The following is a 12,633-nucleotide window of genomic DNA, read 5'->3' as shown; positions in this document are numbered from 1 at the left end:
TATCAAACTCCTGACCTCAAGTGACCTTCCTACCTTGGTCTCCCAAAGTGCTGGGATTACAGGCGTGAGCCACTGCACCCAGCCATAATTTTTCAATACATGCATCACTTTCCTGAGGAATTATTTCTAAACTCAATTTAAAATCAAGAGATAGAATCACTCTATATACTTAAAAAAAATTAATGTAATTAAGGCAGCACTACCATCAAGGTCAGGGAGCGGAGGTGGTCAAAGCATGTTGCTGCAGGGCCATACGTGCTAGCAGCTGTGACAAAGAACACAGGTACTATCTGGGCTGTTTTCTCAGAGTAACTTAGACCTGCCTAAAGTCCAAAAGGTTGTGAGAGATGAATCATGGGAAAAAGAGAGGCCTTCAGGGTCCTGCTTTCCATTGTGAGTTAGAAGGACATCTATTTGGGGAACACTTCAAAGAACTCCAAGGGACAGGAAGAAATATTCAGGGGTTCTGCTGGCCTTTACAGCTGCTTTAGCCTTACGAATCTTTTTTTTTTTTTGAGACAGACTCGCTCTGTTGCTCAGGCTGGAGGGCAGTGGTGCAATCTTGCCTCACTACAGTCTCTGCCTCCAGGGTTCAAGTGATTCTCATGAGTAGGTCTCCAGAGTAGCTGGGATTACAGGCACGCGCCACCACACCTGGCTAATTTTTGACATTTTTTTGTATAGTTGGGATTTCGCCATGTTTGCCAGGCTGGTCTCAAACTCCTGACCTCAGGCAATCTTCCCGCCTTGGCCTCCCAAAGTGCTGGGATTACAGGCATGTGTCACCATGCCTGGCTAATTTTTGATATTTTTAGTAAAGATAGGGTTTTGCATGTTGACCAGGCTGGTCTCGAACTCCTCACCTCAGGGGACCCTTTTGCCTTGGCCTCCCAAAGTGCTAGGATTACAGGCATGAGCCACCGCACCCAGCAGCTTGATGAATCTTAATTGCCTCCCTGCAATTAAGGGTTTTCAAGCTCTGAACTGATGGGATGGCCTTATTTGAGCTTAGCTGATTTTGGTTTCCCAACATCCTAGTGTCTACAACTGTTACTGTGTTTTTCATCATTTTGGCTTATTTGTTTTATCCTTCCTATCTTTTAGTCTCAACCCCTGCTCCTTCTCACTCAACAATTTTTGATTTAATGGTGTGTGTGATTTTTAAATAACTTCTTTTACAGTTTTGTGTTCAAATTTGGCTTTAGCAAGAAGGGTGGGCTCCTTCCCCTTCAGATGGTGAGAAGCAGCCTCTGCAGCAACCTCAATACAGCTCTTCACAAGTGAGGCACAGGAATTTCACTCAGTAGCTACATACTAGCTACCATAAAAGAAAATAAAAATAAGAACAAAAAAATAAGAATTCACTCGGCTGGGTACAGTGGCTCACAACTGTAATCACAGCACTTTGCAGGGCTAAGACAGACAGATCACTTGAGGCCAGGAGTTCAAGACCAGACTGGTCAGCATGATAAAACCCCATCTCTACTGAAAATACAAAAATTAGTGGGGCGTGATGGTACGTGCTTGTAGTCGAAGCTGCCTGGGAGGCTGAGGCACGAGAATCGCTCAAACCCAGGAGGCAGAGGTTGCAATGAGCCAAGATTGCACCACTGCACTCCAGCTTGGGTGACAAAGTGAGATTCTGTCTCTAAAAACAAAAAAGAGAATTTCACTCATTTCTAAGGAAGAATGTGAATTCCACAAGGGCAAAGTTCACCTTGTTTAAGCCCTAGAATGTGTTGTTTTTATAATTCTGCTGTGTGGTTCTGCTAAACCAATTTATCTGACTCTAGGAATTCATCTTCCCTGCTCCATATCACAAAGCTTGTTAATATTTCATGTAAAATTAGGTTGATTGCTATATCAGCAAGTCCCTTACTTCACATAGTCCATGCCAGCAACTTCTAGTGACTAGTGACCTTTGTATTACTGTTTATCATCAGTATGTGTCATGACCAATTTACTACATACAGCACTTCTCATTTCAAAAAAATATTGCTTCAAAATGGGCTTAATCAGCTATGCAAAGCACACCTTCCAGTGCAAGCTTAACTGTGCTAACATAAAATCTCCCACAGAAGGCAAAATAACCAATAGTGAGTTAGCTCTATAGGAAAACACAAACTCTGTCCACTAGACAATGGACTTACACAGTATAGAATATAAAAGATGCCACCACCATAGAAAACAAAAGATGGCCAGGTACAGTGGCTCATGCCTGTAATCATAGCACTTTGGGAGGCTGAGGCAGGAGAATCACTTGAACCCAGGAAGCGAAGGTTGCAGACAGCCACTGAACTCAAGCCTGGGCAACAAAATGAGACTCTGTCTCAAAAAAAAAAAAAAGACAACAAACAGGAGATCTTTATTAATTTCCTAAACCAAACAACAACAAAAACCCAACTCATTAACCCTTTGGTGATGACAGGGTTAGTTCTAGTGTATAGGAAATGGGTAGAGCATGGTATTTTGCTGCTAACAACTAAGAAAGGCACCAAGCAGAAGATATGAACCGACCAGAAAGCGCTCAGAAATACAGAACATCCTCAAACATACCAACAACTCAAAGTCCACTCTTTTCCCACCAAAGGGAAACTAACGAGACAGTCTCTATCCTCTTCCACATAATTCCCTAAAGCTACCCCTTTTCAATCTGAACTCAATGCTTAAACTATTTTGTGTATAGAAGAAAATTCTGGCAGGGGTGCAGTGGCTCACATCTGTAATCCCAGCACTTTGGGAGGCACAGGCGGGTAGATTACATAAGGTCAGGAGCTTAGGACAGTCTGGCTAACATGGTGAAACTCCGTCTCTACAAAAAAATACAAAAAATTAGCCAGGCATGGTGGTGGATGTCTGTAGTCCCAGTTACTTGGGAGGGTGAGACAGGATAATTGTTTGAACCTGGGAGCTGGAAGCTGCAGTGAGCCAAGATCACACCACTGCACTCCAGCCTGGGAAACAAGAGCAAAACTCCATCTAAAAAAAAAAAAAAAAAAAAAAAAAAACTCTGTGGCGGGAGGAAAAGTAGGGGATACTCCTGATTTGTCTTTGTCAACCCACTCAGGACAGCCGTGGGCTCTGCATTTTCCAAAGACACAGATCTAAATGTAAAGGTACATATGGCAAGGCAGGCCTTCAGAAATCTTGGGGAAGGGAAGGAGGGGGTCACATGTAACAACAAATCTATGGATAAACTTAAGTTATGGACATAGGTCTGTTTCTACTTTAATTGTTTAGGCATAGTGAAATAAAGAGTCCATTTGGTCCAATGAATTTCATTAACGTCTATGGCTACTGAAAATCAAATTCTGACCATCTGCCTCAAATCACAATGGCCTCAAACTGAGACTGAATTAATGAACGAGCAAAAATCTACTAATACTACCGAAGCTCAGAGATCATTCACTCAACAAGTAATAACTGAATGCCCAGTAGACGCCCAACATACAGTAGTAAAGAAGACATTAAGCCTTACCCACAAAAGCTTATACAATCTAACTGGGAAAAAAGACTACTGAACACAGATTTGCAATTTAGATGGCAAATCTAAGGTACCTTGGAGAGACATAAGGGCCACCTAACCCAATAAGGAACTAAAGTCTAAAATGACTTGAATGAGTAGGAGTTAAACAAGAAAAAAGGAAGGAAAGAAGGAAGAGAAAGAAAAAAGAAAGGAAGGAAAGACAATTCCAGAGAAAGCACACTGCACATTCAGGGAAATGCCAGGAATACAACATTGCTGAAGAAACAGGAACATAGGGATGGCCCAACTCCTACAGAGCTGTGCGTGTCTATCATGGTAAGATTTTAAGCTACTGTGATCCAAGATTAGTAACCCAGAAGCATAAAGGCTACAATAAGAAATAAAAATTGAAGGGGTGCAAGGCTGCAGCTAGAGATACCAGCGAGTAGACACAATTTCAATATCTAGGGTAGATATGAAGGTGTACTGCACTGATGTCAGAGAGAAAGGGGAGGATAATGAATCAATAGAACCATCACTGAATATTAAAATCTTACAATTTCCACTTTGCTCTTTTTCTCTTCTTCAACTTTTAAGTTCAGGGCTACATGTGCAGGATGTGTGGGTTTGTTACACAGGGAAACATGTGCCATGGTGGTTTGCTGCACAGATCATCTCATCACCTAGGTATTAAGCCCAGCATCTATTAGCTATTCTTCCTGATGCTCTCCCTCCCCCACACTGCCCCTCACTTTGCTCTTTAAAGCTACCACACTATAGTCTAATTCTGTATCTTCCCAGGCTCAGGTTAAAGGGGCTTAATTGCTGAATTGCCTCATTCATTTTCCCGAAAGTAGCCCTGCAGCAATGATCCTGACTGATCAACGTTTGACCACAATCCAAGGGCATCCTCGGGACTAAACCCAGAAAAGACATTCTCCATTTACATCCTACTAAGGCTCAGAACACCAATGCATTCATGAATTTAAGGCAAAGATCATACTAACTAAAAATAATATTCCAAAATGCTAAAACTTACATTAAAAACACAGTTTCTGAGAGGTAGTTTATTACAGTTATCCTGATATAATGAGGATGCAAATTCCACTCAAAAACTATGTATCAGGTATTGAAGTTGCTATACATTAGAAAGAGCATATTTTAGGTGGGAGCAGTGGCTTACGCCTCTAATCCCAGAACTTCAGGAGGCTGAGGTTGGAGGGATCACTTGAGCCCAGAGTTTGAGACCAGTCTGGGTAACAAAAATTAGCAGGACATGATAGCATGCATCTGTAGTCCCAGCTACCTGGGAGGCTGAGGTGGGAGGATTGCTTGAGCCTGGGATGTGGAAGCTGCAGTGATCCATGAGTGAGCCACTGCACTCCAGCCTGGGCAACACAGAAGACTGTCTCAAAAAAATAAATAAATAAATAAAGGAAATATGTTTGTAGAAAGTAGAATTAACTTAAAAAAATTTTTTTTTAACTTTTTAAAGTCTTAAAAAGTCTCCAGGGGGCCAAGTACGATGGCTCACGCCTGTAATTCCAACACTTTGGGAGTTGAGACAGGTGGATTGCCTAAGTCCAGGAGTTCAAGACCAGCTTGGGCAACATGGTGGAACCCCATCTCTACAAAAAGCACAAAAATTAGCCAGGCATGCCTGTAGTCCCAGCTACTTGGGAGCTGCTTAGGAGACTGAGGCAGGAGAATCACTTGAGCCTGGGATGGGGTGGTTGCAATGAGCCGAGATCGTGCCATTGCACTCCAACCTGGGCAACAGACTGAGAGCCTATCTCAAAGAAGAAGAAAAAAATACACACACACACACACACACACACACACACACACACACACACCCCTCTCCAGGTAAAAGGACCTCTGTTTTACTTGAGGGTAAATAATATTTAAGGACACACAAATTATTTCCACACTAGCCTGGCACCTCCAGTCAAAAGATAAAGCCTGGGGCTAAATATTAAGACCTTATGTACACAGGGAAATAATAATGATCCGAGGTGGGTGGGATGGGGAGAGAGCATGAGGCAAACTTTCTGCTTAGATCACTGATCCATCAAGCAGCTACATGGCTCCCAGGGGCTAAAAGGGAAAGAATACCACCAGTTCTAGACTTCATACAATTTCACCTGGGGCCCCAAGCTATCAAACCACACTAGGGCTTAAACACACACAAATTTAGCCCATAAAGACTATTTAACTTGCCAAGGCTATAATCTTTAGTTATTTTTAGGAAATTTTCAATCTCAAGAATAAGACTCTTGAATTTGGAATTATTCTAATCTGAACATTACCTTTAACATTGTAGGCAGAAATCCTACAAACATCTGCCATCTCAAATACGTTAAGAAATGACTAAGGATTGGTTCCATACTAAAACTGGGAAGGAGCAAAGCTATAGGTAGAGACACCAGTGAGCAGAGATGGTTTCAAAACCCTGGAAATAATGGTTTTCTAGTTTATAAGTTGTCACAAAACTTTTTAAATTGTAGGCTTACAGGAATTGTAAGACATTTGTGAAATCAGAACAAATAATCTCACTGAACAAGAGTTGTTCACTGTATTAATAAAATTCAGTTCCATTTAAAAACACTGGTCAATAGTTATCTCTTTATCTCATTTTAAGAAGATGCAATTTAAAAAACTGAATCAACGAGATACCATTAGACGCTGTATTTAATTTTTTTAAATAACAAGTTAGTTTTTAAAATATTCTACACTTTTTCTTAGCAATTGTATTACAGTATTTATATAGACATATTTAAAAACTAGGAGCCCATAGATTATACTCTTTTTTCTTTCTTTTCTTTTTTTTTTTTTTTTTGAGACGGAGTTTCGCTCTTGTTACCCAGACTGGAGTGCAATGGCGCGATCTTGGCTCACTGCAACCTCCGCCTCCTGGGTTCAGGCAATTCTCCTGCCTCAGCCTCCTGAGTAGCTGGGATTACAGGCACGCGCCACCATGCCCAGCTAATTTTTTGTATTTTTTTTAGTAGAGACAGGGTTTCACCATGTTGACCAGGATGGTCTCAATCTCTTGACCTCATGATCCACCTGCCTCAGCCTCCCAAAGTATACTCTTTCTTCTTTCCTTTTTTTTTTTTTTCTTTTTTTTGAGATGGAGTTTTGCTCTTTTTGCCCAGCCTGGAGTGTAATGGCATGATCTCAGCTCACTGCAACCTTTGCCTCCCAGGTTCAAGTGATTCTCCTGCTTCAGCCTCCCGAGTAGCTGAGATTACAGGCATGTGCAACCACACACAGCTAATTTTTTTGTATTATTAGTAAGGACAGGGTTTCACTACGTTGGCCAGCCTAGTCTAGAACTCCTGACCTCAGGTGATCCACCCGCCCCAGCATCCCAAAGCACTGGCATTACAGGTGTGAACCACTGTGCCTGGCCAGATTACACTCTTTACTCTGACAACCAGATATAGAGCTATATAAATTTTTGAAAATAGGCTCCATTTCCACTAATTGCCAGCTTAAGTTTTTAGGAGAGTATTAATATCAGCTAATTTTAATATATTTATACTTCACCTAATTTCAAGAAAAAATGTGACAAGACATAGGACATGTATTCAGAAATTATATTCTTTAATAAAATACTCTTTAACCAAAACATTATTACCAAAGTTCTTTAACCTTCCTTTTCAAAATGCTGAAATGTCAAATTTGCAATTTTATCAAGTATGGTAGAGAGAAGAAGAGGGAAAAATGCTTTGTCTCTGCTTGAAAACAACTCACTATTAAACTGGGAATTATTTTTACTTCAATAAGAAAGATATCAAATCCAGGCACAGTGGCTCATGCCTGTAACCCCAGCACTTTAGGAGGTCGAGGTGGGTGGATCACTTGAGCTCCGGAGTTGCAGACTAGCCTGGGCAACATAGCAAAACCCCATCTCTACAAAAAAACACAAACATGGGCCGGGTACGGTGGCTCACGCCTGTCATCTCAGCACTTTGGGAGGCCAAAGCAGTTGGATCACTTGAGTTCAGGAGTTTGAGATCAGCCTAGCCAACACGGTGAAACCCTGTCTCTACTAAAAATACAAAAATTAGCTGGGTGTGGTTGCACTCACCTGTAATCCCAGCTATTCAAGAGGCTGAGGCAGAATTGCTTAAACTCAGGAGGTGGAGGTTGCAGTGAGCTGATATCGTACCACTGCACTCACCACTGCACACGGTCACAACAGACTGGGCGACAGAGCGAGACTCAGTCTCAAAAAAAAAAAAAAAAAAAAACCAAAAACAAAATGAGCTGGGTGTGGTGGCAGTCCCAGTTACTTGGGAGGCTGAGGTAGGAGGATGGCTTGAGCCTGGAAAAACAAAATTGTGCCACTGCACTCCAGCCTTCGTGAGAGAGTGAGACCCTGTCTCAAAAACAAAACAAATCAAAAACAATGGATGCTGGTACAAAAACTAGTACATATATGAAATGGCAATGGAAGCTTCGAAACATAGCCAAGTATAAAGAAAAATGTAGTCTGTAATAAAAATATTTCAAAATAGTGGAATAATCAAATAATCATTTAATAAGTAATTTTGGACAAGCACCTAAATATTTAGACGAAACTATAATTAGGGCTCTGGCTCTCATATAACAAAGTAAAATACTGGGTGAATTAAGAGTAATATATGTAACAAAAAAACAAAAACAAAAAAAGTAATACGTGAAAAAATTAAGAAAAAAATAAAAGGAAACAGAGACTGACATATATAATAATTTGGAGGAATAAAGAAGATACAAAAATTGTAACAGAGTTAGAAAATGTAAAAGAAATAGAAAGATCTGTCTGTCTAAAACACACATGCACACACACTTTTCTCCATGTCAAATATATGTACAAAGTTGAAAGACAAAAAGAAGACTGGGGAAAAGAATGCTATATATGACAGGTAACAGAAAAACAACCTTTATATCACAAAGATGAATTTAGCAACAGATGACAGCACAGGCAAAGGCTTATGAGTATGTAATTTACATCTAAATGTAACTAGCATATAAACATATTTAAAAAGTGCTCAATGTAACTAGTAATTAAAGGAATGGAAAACAAAAAACAGTGAAATGTCTGCTACTTAGTGTTTGTAAGGCAAAATGGGGCCATCATACAATGTTACCAGGACTGTCAATATACATAACATTTCTACGGGGCCAATATATATCAAAGTTTAAAATGTGCACCACTTCTGGCCCAGTAATTCCCCTTTTGGAAATTAAACTAATGAGATCATTTCTCAAAGATGTATGCATATAAATTCATCACAGTGTTGTCTGCAATCTAGATAAATTGGAAATAACCTAAACATCCATCATTAATAATAAGGAAATCTTAGTACCCGGTAAACTAAAATATCATGCATCTATTACAAATGATACAGAGATCATACATTATTGACATGAAAAAAATGGTCATGACATTTTACAGGACAGTTCCATGTGAATAGGGGCCTTGGATGTTTGTTCTTCGCTCTTACTTCCAGCAACTACAACAGTGCCTTGCACAAAACAGCTTCTCTAGAAACATTTATTAAATAGATGAACTTTAAAGCAGGTTACAGAATGATAATCATAATATAGTCCTTTTCTCTCTTCCCCCTCTCCCCTCTCCTTCTCTTTCTCTCTCTCACACACACAAAGAAATGTAACTGGAAAGATAGTCACAAAAGGTTAACATGGTAATGTAGTATTGGTGTGCACATGTTTTAATTTTCTTCTTTATCTCTCTCTATTGCATAATTTCCTTACATCGTAGAAATTCATGACTGTAAAAACTAACAATTTTTTAAAGAACTCATATATTTTAAATGAACTCTGGAATCTGTTCAGTGACTAAGGTCACAAACTCCAAAAACTAAAGTCAACAATATCCAAGTGGTACGTTTTCTTTCACTTTCAAAGAAATATTAATGTATCTTGTACCTAGCAGCATCTTTCTCAGTACCAGGAAATGCCACACGAGACTAATAAAATACACTGTTTCCAAAAGAAAAGGCACGCATTTACCACAGTAAAAAGGAAAAAAAAAAAACAAAAAAAAAAAACAACTGTCTACCAGATGAGAAACAAAATGAAAAAATAAAGAAAAAAAAAACCCTAAAAGTAACTAATTTTTTAAAGTCTCTTCCACTAACATATATTATATTCTAGTTCACAGTAACAATTACTATATACAATTGTTCTTTTTTTTCCCAGACTAAAAATCCAAGTGAATCAACATCAGCAATGTGCTCTTTATAATTCTTTCATTTCTTTACAAAGGAAGATTTCACCTTCAACAGTGGATATACCAAACTAGCCACATACCCCATGTCTCCATCCATCCCATCACCCAGTTCTATTTTACTTACACTTGTCATCAAAATCTCATAACCTTAGGCCGGGCGCGGTGGCTCAAGCCTGTAATCCCAGCACTTTGGGAGGCTGAGGCGGGTGGATCACGAGGTCAAGAGATCGAGACCATACTGGTCAACATGGTGAAACCCCGTCTCTACTAAAAATACAAAAAAAATTAGCTGGGCATGGTGGCGCGTGCCTGTAATCCCAGCTACTCAGGAGGCTGAGGCAGGAGAATTGCCTGAACCCAGGAGGCGGAGGTTGTGGTGAGCTGAGATCGCGCCATTGCACTCCAGCCTGGGTAACAAAAGCGAAATTCCGCCTCAAAAAAATAAAAAATAAATTAAAAATCTCATAACCTTATTTGGATTTTATCGGCTTCTTCATTCTAGAATGTAAGCTCCATGAGGACAGGAATTCTGTCCTGCTCACCACCGTGTCCCCTGCCCAAGAACAGTGAATTATCTAGTAGGCCTCAAGAAGTATTTGTTAAACAAAAATGAAAAAATGTGGCTGGCGGAGAATAGAGCACAAATCCACATAAAACGATAAAACGAGGAATTGGAAAAAGGAAAGAAAACCACGCTGAGATGTCCAAACTGACAGGACTCAAAGCTATCACGCCAGCTCAGAGGTTTTGTGGACATTTTTCAGGGCGGACAGGTGCTTCACACCTACCTAAGCGTATAGAGCCTTTCCAGGAAGAAGAAAATCCACAGGGAGGTGTCCAGATAGCTGTGAGCAGCTCCCAGAAGAGTGGACACAATCAACACCCTAACAGAGACGTGGCCCAGGTCGGGAGAAAAAAAACAATACACCATACATCTCGGCCCAGATGAAAATCACACGAATCCCCAGCACAGTCAAACCGAGCCACCACCTTCCGCCTGACACGTAAGAGCAGTCTCTTTTCGCCGGGCTGTGGAGTCGCCTGCAACCCAGCAAACCCTTCCGTCACCCGACACTTTTCCCCCGCGAAGCCCACCGCCACCGCCGGTCCAAGGGGTGAAGGAACGGGGACAACAGCCTGAGGATCAGCTTTCTCCACCCCCATCCGAGCTCAGTCCCCTCTAAAGCGCAAACGTTTCCCATTCTCGCCTGTCCCCGAGGCCCGGACCCCTGCCCCGCGCCCCTCTTGCTGTCCCTCACTCACGTGTAGATGATGGCCATAAAATGCATCAGCCACAGCACCAAGAAGAGGACGAACCCGAAGACGGCCATTCCCTCCAGGGCCAGGTCCAGCAGCGCCATCCCACGGCCCGCCGGCCCGGCCCGGCCCGCTCCGGCTGCCAACACAGACAGCGCTCTGGCAGGAGGAGGACAAGGTGGGCGCCCGGTGCGGGGGCGCGGGAGGCGAGAGGAAGGTGGGGAGAGGAAGGGGCGGAGGGGGGTGGGGACGGAAGGGGCGGGCAGGGCCTGCGCGCCCCCGCCCGCGCGTTCTCGCCCGCGCGCTGTCCTCGCCGCGCTCGCGGGAGATTGCGGGCGCTGCGGTCTCCCGGCTCCGGTCCGGGCGACCGCGGCCCCGCGCTCCGGCTCGCCTCTTCCGACCCCGGCGGCCGCCTGCCGGAACCTGCGCGCCCGCACCTCCGCCGCCTCCCCGTCTCGCCGCCGGGATCCCGGCCGAGCAGCCCCGCCGCCTGGCTCCGCCGCCGCAGCTCCGCGCACTAATCAAAACCGGCGGCTCACGCCCCACTCCCCGGCGCGCCCCGCCCCCGGAACCGCGGCGCCCGCCTCTCCCAGGGGCGGTACCCCCACCGCTCCACGCCCACCCTGCCGCCCGCGCGCCCGCTGCGGCGCCGGCGCGAGCGCGCCGGGGAGAGTGTGTTCAGCTGCCGGCGGGACGCTGGCCGGGCTTCCTCTTGCTCCTACCTCCCGCTGCCGCCCACCTAGGCGGGAAGCGCTGCAGCTCTGGGCCCGGCTGCCTCGGCAGCAGTGGCGGCTCGGGACCTTGTGTCTGGCCGGGAGGCTGCTCTCCCTGCCTCCCGCCTTGCTGCTCCCGAGTACCCCAGAAAAAAGACACGGATTCCGGGCAACTGCCGGAGCTCGTCTCGAAATCCAACTTCCAACGCGGTATCTGCAGCTTCCCCGCCCGGCACTGATCGGAGCAGCCAGGCCCTCCTCCAGGCCACGTTCCTGGGCGCGAGGGTTGCCCATTGCCTTCTTCCCTCTTAACTGCTTTTAATGCAGTGGTATCTTGGATCAAAACGGACCCGCGAGTAAAATAATCTCCATGCGCCTCACAGATCTCTAAGCGCCTTAGCAACCGTGTGTATTATAAAAAGAAATTCTCAAACTCAGAATTAAAGAATCCGTTGATATTGAAATCCCCTAAGACTGCTGTCCAATACGGTAGCCACGTGTGGCTAAGTGACGGTTGGAAAGGCAGCTGGCCCCTCTTTGGAGTTGAGTGTAAACAGTACACCAGATGGAAGACCATCTCCTTAGTAAATTTTATATTGATTGCATGTTGAATAGATAATATTTTGGACATATTACATTAAATTAGATAAATCACTAAGTTAATTTCTCCTTTTTTTTTTTTTTTGTTATGGAATCTCACTCTTACCCAGGCTGGAGTGCAGGGGCGCGATCTCGGCACATGGCAACCCCCGCCTCCCGGGATTCTTCTGCCTCAGCCTCCCGAGTAGCTGGTATTACTGGTGCCTGCCACAGCACCAGGCTAATTTTTTTTTTTTTTTTTTTTTTTGAAACGGAGTTTAGCTCTTGTTGCCCAGGCTGGAGTGCAATGGTGCAATATGGGCTCACCGCAACCTCCGCCTCCTGGGATTACAGGCGTGAGCCACCACGCTTGG

At 43.7% G+C, this 12,633-nt stretch overlaps 1 protein-coding gene across 2 annotated transcripts in view; it reads right to left on the bottom strand.

Annotated features, from left to right (window-relative positions):
* The window catches only part of UGCG (UDP-glucose ceramide glucosyltransferase), a 44,829-nt gene extending 33,342 nt beyond the window's left edge, over window positions 1-11,487 (bottom strand). Inside the window, exons 1-2 of one of the 2 annotated variants that reach the window (XM_074395172.1) lie at window positions 10,974-11,461; window positions 10,499-10,594 (exon numbers count right to left, since the gene is read on the bottom strand). In XM_074395172.1, coding sequence (XP_074251273.1) covers window positions 10,499-10,594; window positions 10,974-11,071 — 194 coding nt within the window. In that variant the 5' untranslated portion in view covers window positions 11,072-11,461. Of the gene's footprint in view, window positions 1-10,498; window positions 10,595-10,973 lie in introns of both variants that reach the window. The other variant, XM_039475082.2, reaches the window with a different exon arrangement.
* Window positions 11,488-12,633: the final 1,146 nt, after the last annotated feature.

This window comes from Saimiri boliviensis, chromosome 2 (assembly GCF_048565385.1).
Source record: "Saimiri boliviensis isolate mSaiBol1 chromosome 2, mSaiBol1.pri, whole genome shotgun sequence".
In the NCBI taxonomy this organism is placed as follows: domain Eukaryota; kingdom Metazoa; phylum Chordata; class Mammalia; order Primates; family Cebidae; genus Saimiri; species Saimiri boliviensis.
This window is presented reverse-complemented; position numbering and strand designations above follow the sequence as displayed.